General features: G+C 53.5%; 4 protein-coding genes across 4 annotated transcripts; all 4 read right to left on the bottom strand.

Annotated features, from left to right (window-relative positions):
• Positions 1–517: 517 nt before the first annotated feature.
• On the bottom strand, positions 518–3,493 carry AYL99_01388 (hypothetical protein; the record flags this gene model as incomplete). The annotated part of the gene is made up of 1 exon (XM_018832904.1): positions 518–3,493. One exon carries the CDS (start codon positions 3,491–3,493, stop codon positions 518–520), a length of 2,976 nt encoding a protein of 991 aa, XP_018698783.1.
• A 612-nt stretch (positions 3,494–4,105) lies between these two features.
• AYL99_01387 (hypothetical protein) lies at positions 4,106–5,612 on the bottom strand (the record flags this gene model as incomplete). Its single annotated transcript, XM_018832903.1, has 2 exons — positions 4,106–4,524; positions 4,577–5,612. 2 exons carry the CDS (start codon positions 5,610–5,612, stop codon positions 4,106–4,108), a joined length of 1,455 nt encoding a protein of 484 aa, XP_018698782.1.
• A 1,440-nt stretch (positions 5,613–7,052) lies between these two features.
• Positions 7,053–9,134, bottom strand: AYL99_01386 (hypothetical protein; the record flags this gene model as incomplete). The annotated part of the gene is made up of 1 exon (XM_018832902.1): positions 7,053–9,134. One exon carries the CDS (start codon positions 9,132–9,134, stop codon positions 7,053–7,055), a length of 2,082 nt encoding a protein of 693 aa, XP_018698781.1.
• A 1,250-nt stretch (positions 9,135–10,384) lies between these two features.
• AYL99_01385 (hypothetical protein) lies at positions 10,385–11,643 on the bottom strand (the record flags this gene model as incomplete). The annotated part of the gene is made up of 3 exons (XM_018832901.1): positions 10,385–10,777; positions 10,831–11,392; positions 11,477–11,643. 3 exons carry the CDS (start codon positions 11,641–11,643, stop codon positions 10,385–10,387), a joined length of 1,122 nt encoding a protein of 373 aa, XP_018698780.1.
• Positions 11,644–13,207: the final 1,564 nt, after the last annotated feature.

Genomic DNA, 13,207 nt, shown 5'->3' with positions numbered 1-13,207 from the left:
CTGAAACCTTTTTGGGACCTTTTCAGTCCTATCTAATAGAAGAGGACTTGCTTGTATCCTCCCCCTCTTGTGCGATCTGGCAAGCTGACTCCGGCCAATGCCATGTGCCGAATAACGGCGAGCTCCTCTCGAGAGTCTTTCCCTGACGCCAGGCTCTCGGTATGCAGGAAATAACTCTAGACGATCCAAATGTCGAGAAGGCGCCCTTGCTTTTTTGTTTTGATACCAGTACAGTTCATTTGCGATGCTCCTTCTCACCTGTTCCATGCTGAGATGCAATATCCTCCGAGCTGCTACCCTATCATGCCAAAGCAGAGCAGCCCGTTTGCTGAAACTTTACCTTTTTGAGTATTTTGAACACCGTGGATGATTTCAGGTCATTCTGGATTTGGCTTTTCCCTTCGTTGGAGCAGCTTCTGCTTCACTCAGCCCCTTGCTGTCGCTTCTCGATCACGCTGTGTTGACAACATGCTGATTTCTGGCTTTTCAGTTCCATCCTCCCAAACGCCCTCGAATGTCAGGTGGCTCTGGTCCTCCCTCCTTCCTGAGCCTGAGCTTTCTGAAACTGCCTGATCAATCCAAGTGGCCCCATGGGTTGCATGATCGCCCTCGCATCACGCTCATCTTCTTCATCTTCACTACCTGCGCCGGAGGACGAGTCGATCTCATATTTCCAGGATCCTAGTTCGCCCTCCTGGACTGCGTGCGTCGTCAGGCCTGTGGGCGCGGATGAGAGGCGATCTCGAATGCCGCCCGCATTCGGCTGAGATGTGTCTGCTCTCTGAGGTCGAAGCTCAGTGGAATCTTCTTCTTCCGCCACGTCGTCAGGAATTTCATGTCCGCGCTCAACGGTAGCAGTCCGACGCGGTTTTGAAAGAATCGACCCACGTGGTCGCAAAGCTTGTGGCGACGTAGCGAACCCACTTACAGAGGGTTGATGATGAGGGTCGAGCAACAGGGACTGGAGAGGAGAGCCAAATGGCTGAGTCTGAGCATGTCCTTGTCCCGTAGCGGCGCCAAATCTGGGAGTGCCCAAAGCTCCGCGATGTGGGGAGGCCATCGAACCCAGGCCTCCGCCGCTGTGTCGATGGGCGTGCATTCCGCCGCCGAACGTATTACCATGGTCTGATGCTGGGAAGGATGGGGAAGGCAGTCCCGGGACAGGGGGTGGCATGTTGAGATTAAAGCGCCGCCTAGAGGTGTGGTAAGGGAAATGGATATCTGTCTTCGGATTGCGCGCGTAGTCGTTCATGAACCCCCAGTAACTGTGTTCGAGCTTGTTGTCCTTGGACGCAAAATAGTCGTCCCGCAAGTTCGTATTGGCGTTGGTGTTAGCCACGCCGGCGGTAGCACCTCCTGTCCCAGCCTCTGAATCCGTGGACCGTTCCTTGGGGGCAGGCCGCATCGCCTGGTTCATGAACCGGAATTCGGCGAACGTACAGACGTATCCTATACCGTCGACGTGCACCGTGAATTCTCGGAAGAAGTCAATGATTCGTTCGCTGCACCTGGGGAGACACAACCACAGCACAAAGGGTGTGAAGAAGATACTGAGCACCTCTTCGAGGAAGATGACGAGTTTCATCTGGTACAACTGAGAAAATTCCTCTTTGACCTCCACCGTGTGAAGACGACCCGCCCAGTGCTGCGGTTCGTAATGTGTAAATTGTATCACTTCTCCGATCGAAAAGGCCGTGTCGTATACCATATTGTCATCCGGCAGCAGGCCACGCGCGACAGCCCAGATCGATCCGAAGATGCCGATGTAGAATATTGTCGTCCGGCCCGGCGTCACCTCGAAATTTAGAAAGTTGTCTTGATCCAAAATCGTCGCGAGGCCCAGGACCGAAACCACGGCTCCAGATATCAGACTGACGAACCTGGCGATTTGAACGGTCTTATCTTTAGGAAATTGATTGATATATCTGTCGGCGAACGGATACGACATGTTGATGCGCCGCCGGAAGAGGTGGTGCAGCTCGTTGAACTCTCGGAACTTCCACTGCGCAAATGGTGTATACTCTCTCATGCCAATCTGAGCAGGGTTCTTCTGGTAGTCGTTGAAATTCTGAAAGAAGTGTTTCAGGACGAAGAACGTCGCTAGGAATGGTGCAAAGGCAAGGCTTGTGAAGCCCGCCAAGATGAAACGTGAACGAAGGGCATTCGCGAGGTCTTTCCGGTGCGTATCCTTGAGAAACAGCGGTCGAACCTGTCCTTTCCGGTTGAACACAAAGTCCATGATGCACAATTCAATGTTCCACTCCAGAGTCCGGGTAAAGAGCTTGCGGTTGCCAAAGAAGGGGATGGGGAGAGTCAGATCCAGGATATCCTTGTTAATCATGGCAATCATGTAGTTCTGCCTTCGCATCAGCCTATTGGCAATGTCGTGCGCATCCATTCGTTGCTTGTTCTGCGATTTGATATAGCCACTGGTCTTTTTGGAGGTCGAGGAAATGGTGGGGTTCGAGTCTCGCAGAGCCATCAGACGACTGACAACCTCTTGCCATGAGATCGACTGGATTTCAGGTTCAGGGATGTCGAGGAGGTAAAAATAGAAATCATGCATGTGCTTCAGACGAGGGATGTCGAAGAGGTACAGGACCCCTTTCCAGAGCCAGATGAACGTGGTGAGCCAGAGCAAAGCGTTCGGGACAAAGCCCATTCTTTTGGTACATTGCGGCACAAGAATCTCCGACATCTTCGTGCTCCCTCGAATCTCTCGATAGTCGATACACTGCGTAAGAAAAATGGAGAAGCCAACCACGAAGGCAACGGTCAGCAGATTGAAGAATCGCATGAGGATCGTGGACCAGAAACCGTGATTGAGGTAATAAGTGTAAACCTCCAGCAGGAAGTTATCCAGATCTGTCACGTTAACCCATCGAAACATGGCCTTCTCCTTGGGATCTGCAGCGGCGAGGTTGCCCCCAACAATGCCTCCAGCTGGCCGAACTGGTGCCGTTTTCGGGCGGCCTGGGCCCGGCTGGGGACGGTATCTTGTATGGAAATCTTGAGCAGCCGTCGAAGGACTGGCGTCGCGACCTTGTAGAAGGCCTTCTGGCATTAGACTGGGCGGAGGAGGTAGGGACATGGAGCCATGGTCAAGACCCATTGCGTTGTGATCGATCAGCAACGACGCCGGGACATCGTCGTCCGCCTCCTCCACATCCAAGAGTTTGTGAGCTCTCGGGGTCCGCCTTGTCTTGTTCGAGATCCTGCGTGTATCTTTCCGCTGCGCATGGGATTCGGAGGTGGAGGCATTGCGAGCAGCACGGCCATCTTGACGAGGACTCCTCCCCTGGGCCCGAAAGCTGGACCGGTGTAATATATGATTGTTGAAGTCATCTCTTCCATTTGCGCCATCTGCACCCAGCCCTGCAGCCTCCTCGACATCGAAATTGTCCGAATCCTCGTCGTCTTGCCGGATGGCGTCATAGATAGAGGCCGAAGGGTTGTTGGAGCCGGTAAACCGAGACATGAAGTTTGATGCCATCATGGACTACTATCATCGACGGCAGATTGGGTTGTTGAAGGAGCGTTTGCTTTGGGGCAAGAGATGAAGGGAAATGAGGAGAGGATGTGGACGACGGTTAAGACATGGTCATGTCGGCGTGTTGACGCCTGCAACTGTCAGTGCAAACGCTCTTGCGCAGGCACATGACAGACTATCTCAACAGGCAGATGAGGGAGAGTGGGGTGTCGAGACGCGGTGCAGATGATCACCGCGACATACGACCAGGAATGCAGCAGGTCATTCGGGATGCACACGACAAGAACGCCAGAGGATGAAAGAGAAGAGAATGGCGGGATTGTTGGAGGCGTGAGATGGTCTCTATGTACTCGGTACTGTAAACATTTCCCCAGGACTGAACGCAGTGTCTAGGTACCATTACATAATTAGTTTGGCAAGGCTGCGCCCCGCATTCGGACTCCTCGATTCAACAACCGCTCACGCCGCTCTTGCCGCTCTTGACCTTCTGTTATGGATGATCTCTTTTCTATTCCAATTTACATCAATTTAATCATATAGCCTGGTGCAATGGATCGTGCCATCTAGCCTTGTCAAAGCATGGAGCGTCGCCGCTCAACTACATAATAATGCTTTCTAAAAGAAGAGGGCTGCCAGAAATGAAACACCGAAACATGCAATCACCCACTGTCGATGTTGTTCGACCTTTGATCTGTCGAGCTTCTCTAGGCTGCTGTACCCGGCCGCCAGCACAATGGTGAGCAATATCAGTCGGTTCAAAACCCCGGTGACGAACTTGAAGCACAAAAGTGGCAGAAGCGTCATCGTCAGAATGCAAATAGGGACGTATTCTAATGCTGGGCCAGTGGAATGCATTGGGGTGGGTGGAGTGGTCTCCTTTAGTGATATCAAATCCTCCTTGTCGTCCAAGAACTTGGACTCTGGGAGTGAGAGGGGGCTGTGTTCTTGTAACCACGTCCGGAATTGTGCAACCTCAGTTGTAGTTGGCGACGAGGAGAGCGTGCGGACCCTTTGAGAGGCTGAAAGCACTTGATCTGGTATCTGTCAGCATGCCACGGCTTTCTTGTGATGTTTTTCACGACGTACAGTATTGTTCGAGCTTCATTGACAATCGTCCCAAGACATGTAACCGATGTGCTGGTAGATCGGACTGACCCCATTGCCAGCTCAATCTCCTGGAGGCCGGCGACATGCCGCCGTCCGGATGGAGCCGATGACGACCATCGAGGGAGTCCAGAGCAGCTAGTTGTTCTTCCATCTCGATGATTTCGTCCTGTAATTGCAAAAGCAACCGAAAATAGATCTTTTGGAAACTCCGAAACACTGGTGGAAGTTCCCCCGACGCCAGTCTATCGGCAATGAGATCGTATCCAGACAACATATTCTGGGACGAAGGAAACTCTCTGTCGCTTCCGTTGGGTATCTGTGGCATGTGTGCACGAACTTGCATCGGGTCCGGCGTCCTATCCATCAAGGTCGGGGCGGGAGGCTTATGCGTGGCCGGCGGTACCTCTGGATATTTCCATCGTAGCCGTTGCGAGCGATTTGGCTCGCTCGCCCGTGCTTTGTGGTTGTCTTCTTGCTCCTGGACATCCTCCAGCAAAGGAGGCAAGTGGGTGTCGACGAAAGGGTCATTGTTGGAATGGACAGTGCTATCACCCATGGATATACCCGAATCCGAATGCATGCTCGGGACGATGCTTTCAGTATCAGAGTCGTCCGACACGGGGGTGTCCTTCTCAACTTGGGGCTCCTCTTCGGCATCCGGTTCGGCGGCGCTTTGCTCTTCATCCTTGACGAGAAAGGCGAAGACGTCTACTGATTCTGTGGACACGCTCTGCTCCTGGCTAGTAGCTTTCTCTGGCTCGGTCTTCACCGGCGAGGCCTTTCTCCTCCGCTCATCGCTGGGCACTTTCTGCCGGGAGGATCTACTTCGCTTACTCGAACCTGAGGTGGACTTGGAGTAGGACTCTTGCGTGACGGTAAACGAGCTATCGGTCGACCCCTGGGACCCGTTGGTGATGGCAGTGAGGAGGGAAAGCTTGGAAGAGCGAGCACCCTTGTGGCTGGCGTAGGTCTGGCTGCGACGCCGACGACCTTGATCGCGCACCGAGCCGGACATGCGAGACTGAAGAAATGGCTTGGCTCAAAGGGGCCTTTCATGGATACCATGAAGGTAGTGGCGATAATGAGGCTTGATTGCATCCAGCAGTGACAGAGAGCGGAGAATCTGTAGTCAAGAGCTCCATCATTTGACAACGGAGGGCAGGGTGCATGAATGAAAGGCAGTATCATGGAAGCGAAACAGAAAGTAAGGGTGGCGGCGGCTATCATGGGTGTATCATGGTCATCCCTTGATGCAAACAGGACGAACCAGGAGTGAGGTGACAGGTTCGAGGGGAGGGGTACAAACATGTAACACCACCGCTCTGGCCAAGTGGGAAAGGGGGGATGTGCTTCGCCGTTTGAATGACGTCCTTTCTCCTGAGTGACACAATGGAGACTCGGAGGGGAAAGGGGGAATGGGAACGGCGAGGTTGGACGGAAAGGAGTTCGTTCAGGCCTCAAGGAAGGGAAATGTGGGAGGTCAAGGAAGCCTGTCAAAGGAGGTCCTCTGGGTTTTATCTGGGCGAATCTGCATCGGAGATCAAGAGATTCGTGCCCAACGCCAGGTGTGAGCGGATAGATGCCAGCGAACAGCACGCCGTGAGCTCCATTGCCACCGCCGCCCAGCTTCGTTAGGATCCAGGGGAAACCACGCACCGGGGAAATCGAGGCCTGGGGCGACGGTGCCGCCACGGACTGCAGACGCTGTTGGCTAGTGGACGAGTGGGATGTCGGATGAGGCAGAAGATTCCAGTGAGATGCTGATTGAACCAATCGACCGACGTCTCATGATGCCGGTGAATGCAATTGGCCGCCTGCAGTGTAAGAAGAATGCGTGGGATTTTTTCCATCGCCCATTTGGCGGAGTGCTGAAGCGCCCCTTCAGCCGATCCAAGACCTACCTAGATCTGTCGGCAGACTGTTCGAATGGGAAAAGAAACGATCCAGTATGGATAGCCAACAATCGAATAACAAGCCAGAGGAAAACGGCGCAAAGAAGAAGTCAAGTAGCTTTGTGCAGATGAAGCGGAAATTCTGGCGACGCTGATTGAGCCAGCGAAGCCGCTTAGGCAGGCACATGCAGCCCGCCGCCGCCCCTAATGCCCGGTACCGACTAATGCTTGTGTCATTGAAGAAGCCAGGCGGTGAAAAATCCAGCACGGGGGCGTGGGAGACGGAATCCATGGGGGCAATATATCAAATGAAGATAGGCCCAAGCGTGAAGGAGTGTAGAATAGATAGGAAGGGAAGGAAAATGAGGGCAACTGATTGTGTGTGATAATTACATCTTGGCATCACCATGTCGGTTTGGGCTCCCTTTCTACCGACCAGCGGCACAGTTCTAATAACTGCATACAACCTCCTTCCTGCCAACGACAAGTCTACCCAAGCACATGCTCGCTAGATAAAGCTAGAGACAATCCACCAATGCATCTTCCAACAGGTGAGACACCAATTAGGAAGCCCAGAACCTCCAGCCAGGCGGCGTCCGGGCTCCTTCGCACAAATCAGGATGCTTTTCTTTCCACTTCTCATCTGCATCGTCAGGGAACCGTTCCTTGCCTCTGGGCACGAATCGCAGAGGGACGTGTCCGGCTCGCATCTGCAGAGATATGATGACGCCGAGGCCAGTGAGCAGCAAGTGCCTCGCTCGCTGGGCAGCCTTTTGCCAGACCTCTACGCGAGCATCCTCATCCATCACTATGACCTCCTCGTCCGTCGCCCACTGGTCGACTGCCAACTCGACCGAGTAATTCTGCAGGATGACTGCCAGGGTTGCCAGTACTTCGACTTGGGCGAAGCGTCTGCCGAGGCAAGCGCGATACCCATCACTGAATGGGAGGTATGCTCCTTTAGGTGGACGGTAGAATCGATCCGAGGTGTCAGCTGCCTCGTTGATACCCAAGCCATCTGCAGTAACGGTCTCATTGGGCATTTCCTTCTTGCCATTGGCCGTCTCCTGTTCGACCTCACTCCCTTCGTCCAAAAGCCACCGCTCTGGGTGGAACTCCTCGAGGTCATTATCGAGATTCGCCGCTGGGTGCGCAGCCTTCCCACCGGGCAACGAGGGTTTGTTTGTGGGCCAATACTTGGGATTCCGATGGACATTTCCTGTTGCCAGGCTGATATAGACTCCACTGGGGACAGTGCAGGCCTTTCCGTCAATCGTGATGGGTTGATCGGGGACACCCCAAGTCGACTTCGGTATTCCTATGACAGGCGGGACCAGCCGCAGCTCTTCGGCCAATACTGCACCGACCATGCCGCCGAACAGAGCAGGTAAATCGCGGTCATAATCCCATTCAGAGGGGGGCCTCCCCTGAAATATCCGATCCAAATCTTTTTGCGTAGCCCTTTGGCTCTTTGGATTGAGTGCCAGGTAAAGCAGGGAGAAGTGGATGGAGTTGGCGGCGGTCTCATGTCCCGCGAGGATTAAGACAAACATGTTCCCGAGCACCTCAGATTCCGTGAGAGGAACGTCCTTGCTCTTTTCAGATGTGAGCTGACCTTTCACCAATTGGGCTAGAAGATCCATCTGGTCTTTGCTGTCTTCATTTCCACCTTCAAGCATCTTCTTTTTGGACGCCACGGCCTCCCTCATATAGTTTCCCCACTCATAATAGGCTTCGTTAGCCTTCTGAAACCTCGCAAACGGAATGCTCTTGACGAGCCACCTAGGCAGGAGGAACTGCACAAGAATATTGTCCAACAAACAATGGATGGCGTAGGTGTAACTCATCGAATGACCGAGATCTCGATCACCCTGATCATTCTGGATCTTGGAATTGTCGACATAGTTCACGTCAACATCGGCCTTGGCATCAGCTGAAGGCCATTCCAGTTTCCTTCCAAACCCTGCTCTGCTAATGACATACAGACTCAAACGCATGGTATCATCCATGACCCTATCGACGGTGATGTCGCCTTTTCCTTCCGGTCCCACCCATGAAGCCAGCATATCGGAAGCTTGGTCGATGCTCTCTGCCCAGACGAGGTGATTGTTCTTCTCCGTGAATGGCGGACTCGTGGCCTTGCGATGCTGCCGCCAAACCGCACCCTCAGTTGACACGACATTTTTGCCGTAAATGTCAAGAGACCGGTAAATAGGGATGGGCTTGGGGAAATCATTCCTCCTGGTGGTGATCTGGGTAATGACGGCTGGGTCCGCGGTGTGCATCATTATGCCTCCAGGACCAACCACGAGGAATGTGTCGGCACCGACCTGTTGGAAGACTTCGATACTACGGCGGTAACAGAAGTCCGGGATACAAAAGTCCACCCATCGGGTCCAGCTAGCGGGCAATTTGGCGAGGAATGGCAGCCATAACGGATGGCTCACAAGCCACCATGTGTCAAGATAGTAGACCGGAACGACAACATAGGGGATTCCAGACCGTTTGGCCTTGTTCACGTTGCGGCGGAAGCGGATCAAAGTGTTGACCAGACTGTACAGGAGGTATGCCACCACCCCGAGGCCGACTATCGACCACATCTTGACGCCAGGTGTATTTAATGGAGAGGGAGTTTGAACAGACATTTCGATATTTTCCTGGGCGGGCAGAGAAGATATTATAGCCACGATTCCAGAAAAGAACAGCAAAGGGCGGTAATTAGTGGGCGATAATGAATGCGAGGCGGGGCTTGTCCGAGAAGTGTCAAAGGGGAAAGGTTAACGAGGTTTCGAAAGGCGTGGCAAAGGGCTGGAGTAGGAGATGATCAGAAGCGCACAAGTCGAGGTGACATGATGTGATGGTGGATGTGACCATGAAGATGAAGCCGCGTACTTGTACTCGCAGGCAGGCAGTCATTGGAAGTCGTGATACAGGCGAGGATGGTGTTTCGCTGAAGCGAAGGGTCCTTCAAACAGGCGCGATTTCGATTAGGCTTCGTGGCATCTTTCATCGGGGACTCCGGCCCTGCGTCCATGATTCATCAGCCCCAGGGCGTCAGTCAGAAAAGAGGACGTGGGTATACGAGAACGGCGGGGGGCCGATACCTCACTTGCCCATTTCAAGGGAAGCTCTTCATGGGGTCCAAAGGCAAGGTGGTGAAGAAGAAGCAGCACGATCGTCAGCACTCGGTCCTCTGAGCGGTTGTTGTGCCCTTCGGCGCAAGAATCACAATAGTCAAATGTCAGCACTTGGGCAACACAAGATCGAAGCGAGCCTCGGCTAGGTGGGCCTAAGTCCCTAGTTCTGGGAACCCAGCAGGGTTGGGGGCGTCGCTTATAGGCCTCACTAGCCTCTAGGGCTCACCCCTCCAATGGCTGGGGCAGCCAACCCTCCGGTGTTGCATCTCCTCTCTTGCCGCGGTGCTGCCGAGTAGGATCGACTCCGGCTGCCTCGCGGGCTTTCCCCATCGAGCACATTTCGCCCTGCCAGTATCAAGCAGTCTTGATGGTGATCACAATGGCAACGTACAGGGTACAAGGCTGATCCTCTAGGGCTTCCTTTCGGTGATGATGAATCGATGGGGAAGGATGCTCCGGGGGCGGGATGTCAGACTCAGGCGGATACGGCCATCAAATACCAATGGGGACATTAAAGCCATGAAATCCTGGATTTACTACCGAAAACAGAACTGCTCTCCGTCACCTCACTTCTAGAGCTTCTTTGACAAACCGGGCTGACTGCCCAAGACGACGACAAAATCATAAAACATCATCCATGCGACCAACAAAGGACAAAAAAAAAGATAGGAGCAGTGCATCAGTCCCATCTTGCCCTATTTCCTGATGCCCAACTTTTCCCTCTCCCTCCTCTGCTCCTCGCTCCATCTCTCCACCTTCTAGGCGGTCGCTTGCTCCAAATGCGTTCCTTGAGCTTCTGCCGCCGGTTTTTCCGTTGGCACAGGATCGGCAATTGGATCAGGAGCCTCCGAAGTGGCTCGAGTGCTGCGGTCGTCCATGGGCATCAGATTAGTTCCTAGGGCTCCGGCGTTGGAGTGGATCGGCTCAAGGTGAGGTTCCCAGCTTTGCAACTCGTGCTCTGCGTCCGCAAGGACCTGTCTCGCCTCGCCAACCTGTGCGAAGGGCTGGCGCACATCTCCTGGCACTACAGGGGTGTCATCCAACAAGTTCAAGAGGCGTCGGCCGTACTTGGCCAAAATGATCTGTTTCTCTGCTCGCTCGATCGTGGCGGCGAAATGCAAGTCGTATGCCTCCTTGACCTTTTGGCGCGTCTGCATCGGATACGTTAGCAAAGCCTGCGAATCGCTACTGGAAGGTTCCTTACAATATTGGTAAGTTGAGCCTCAGCGACCAGGTTCTGAGCTTCTGCTCGCACAAGTTCTTGCTCCAGCGTGACCAACTTGGGGCTGGATGGTTCCTTGTACTTGAGCTTTTGAATCTCATCGCTGATTTTGACCTTCTGGTCCCTGCTGGGCTGCACACTAGCTTCGATGTTCCTGATCTGTTTCAGAACAGAGCGGTAGTCCTCGAGGTTCTGCGCAAACAGGTCCTCCTGTTCTCCAATCTCAGACAGGATGACACCAATCTTGTCTGAGATGTCCGAGACGGCGTCATCGTTTGTGGCTTCACCCCAGTCGGACAGCTGGGAGGCAATGGAGAGGCGTTCACGGCCAGCGGTCTCATAGGCCTCGATGCAGTGGTTCTCGGTTTTGATGAGCTTGAAGAGTTTCTTAGAGAGCTCGGCCTGATGCATGCCACGGAGGGTCGAGATGGAAAAGGTATGTTTAGAAGCCTCTTTGGCATGATCGTCCTTCTTGCGGGACCGGATGGACAAAGCTCGATTCATGGCGGAGGTGATGGGGTTGCTTCCTGGAGGGTTCAGCTGCCTGTTATATTAGCTGTGATAACATGCGATATAGGGCGGGCGAGCTTCGTCGAGCTTCAACGAGCTTCAAGTATGCGCTAGATACTGGGAAGATGCAGGTGAAGGCCGTCGAGACAAACTGGGTGCGGACAAGAACCCCTCGACGCCCAATACAGCAGGGCGCAGGAATGCGCCCATGCGCAGGAGGGCGGCAGATGACGTATTGCACTTGGGAGCTTGGAGGGGTGCCACCAGTGCCATGATCTCGAGCATTCTGGGTGTCCCCCCCTCACTTCTAGCTGCCGTATCGCAAACCTTGCTCTACCACCACTACTTTGCCCGTTTGTTGTACAATCAGGCTATCTCGATGTTGTTGACCGTCACCATGAGCGACAAAAGGAGGAAGATCGTCCCAATACCACACTGAATTATCTTGATCAGAATACATATCCCGTGTTTCCAATAAACGAGCTGACACTGCGCAGGATCGTATGCGACAATGACAGCCTCATAATGTCACCAAAATGATATCATACACTCCCTTCCTCTGTGGTCACGGACCTCAAGCTGTTCACTGCGGCACCTCAGTAATAAGTGCGGTCTCTCTCCCTTCTCTGCTCCGTCACAATCCTCGTCCTGCTGCCGCTGCGCCGCCGCGGATCGTAAGAGTAGTCAGAGGTGCGTTCGGAATAGCGATCGTGACTGGGCCGGTGGGCAGAAGTTGATCGCCTAGTGACCGTCTCGCGACGATTTTCTCGCCTGTAGGTGGCAACCTCGGGCCTTGAGACATATTCTCGGCTGTGGCGTGATGGTCTTGGTCGCTCTCGCTCGCGTCGTCTAATAACCACGGCTTCGTCTCTGTCGCCGCCACCAAAGCACATATTGGCAGTGGACGAGGATATATGGGTATCGCGTTGACTGTTATAGGGAAGATGTCAAGACACGGAGGGTTACAGGTGTTCACCTTGAAAGAACTGAGGAAGGAGGAGAGCAGGCTGCCAAAAAACGACTCCGTTGTAGAGTGGACAATGCGCCCTGCTCATATACCAAGTGGTTCGCGGGAGTAGACACCTAAGACAAGTCAGTAATGCGATCATCGACGTTTGCCCGGTTTACCTGTGGCGCGGACATATCTACGTATTTGTGCAGGGGAGGCTCGATGTCCCGTCTTGGACGACATCATCTCTTGCAGCAGGGCCACCAGGGCGTGGGGCGGCCACTACCAGCACCAACCACCACCACTGCGGCAAAAGAACCGGCCATCTTCATACAGGCGAATCCTTTGCTTCTGGCAGGGAATGCCTGCTTAGCAACTTTTCCAAGCCCGACTTAGCCTCACCGGTCAACACATGTTTACGCCTTGCCCTGTCCTTTGTCTCTCATGCCTCGTCGACCCTGTGTACCGCACATCCATGTCCGGGAATCGATGAGTCGGGGATTCAAATCAAGCTAGTGCCTTGAAAGGCTGGGACAGTTGGCGTTTACGAAAGCACGGGACTTTCAAGTATTGCTAAATCCTAGTGCAGTTTGTCTGTTCGTCGCGGGAGCTCTAGATGCTCAGGGCTTCGGATTGCCATCTCCGCTAGCCTTTGGAAAGGACGCTGGGGGTCCTGGGCAAATAGAAGATGTCTTGACGCGGAATGCCGCTCGAGGAAAAGAAAGTAATGTGATAGTTAATGAATCAATTCGTTATTAATATAGCAACTCTTTTTGGATGAAATGGACGAACGATCTTTCTCCCCCACCGTTCCTGGTATAAATAGTCTCATTTCACCCTCATCAGCGCCTCGCTTTCGACGAGATCGAAACCAGGCTTTTCTCCAAGAATTCGAAGAAC

The sequence above is a fragment of the Fonsecaea erecta genome, assembly GCF_001651985.1.
Source record: "Fonsecaea erecta strain CBS 125763 chromosome Unknown Scaff1, whole genome shotgun sequence".
NCBI classification, from domain to species: domain Eukaryota; kingdom Fungi; phylum Ascomycota; class Eurotiomycetes; order Chaetothyriales; family Herpotrichiellaceae; genus Fonsecaea; species Fonsecaea erecta.
The sequence above is the reverse complement of the archived record's forward strand: the minus strand, read 5'-3'. Positions and strand labels throughout refer to the sequence as shown.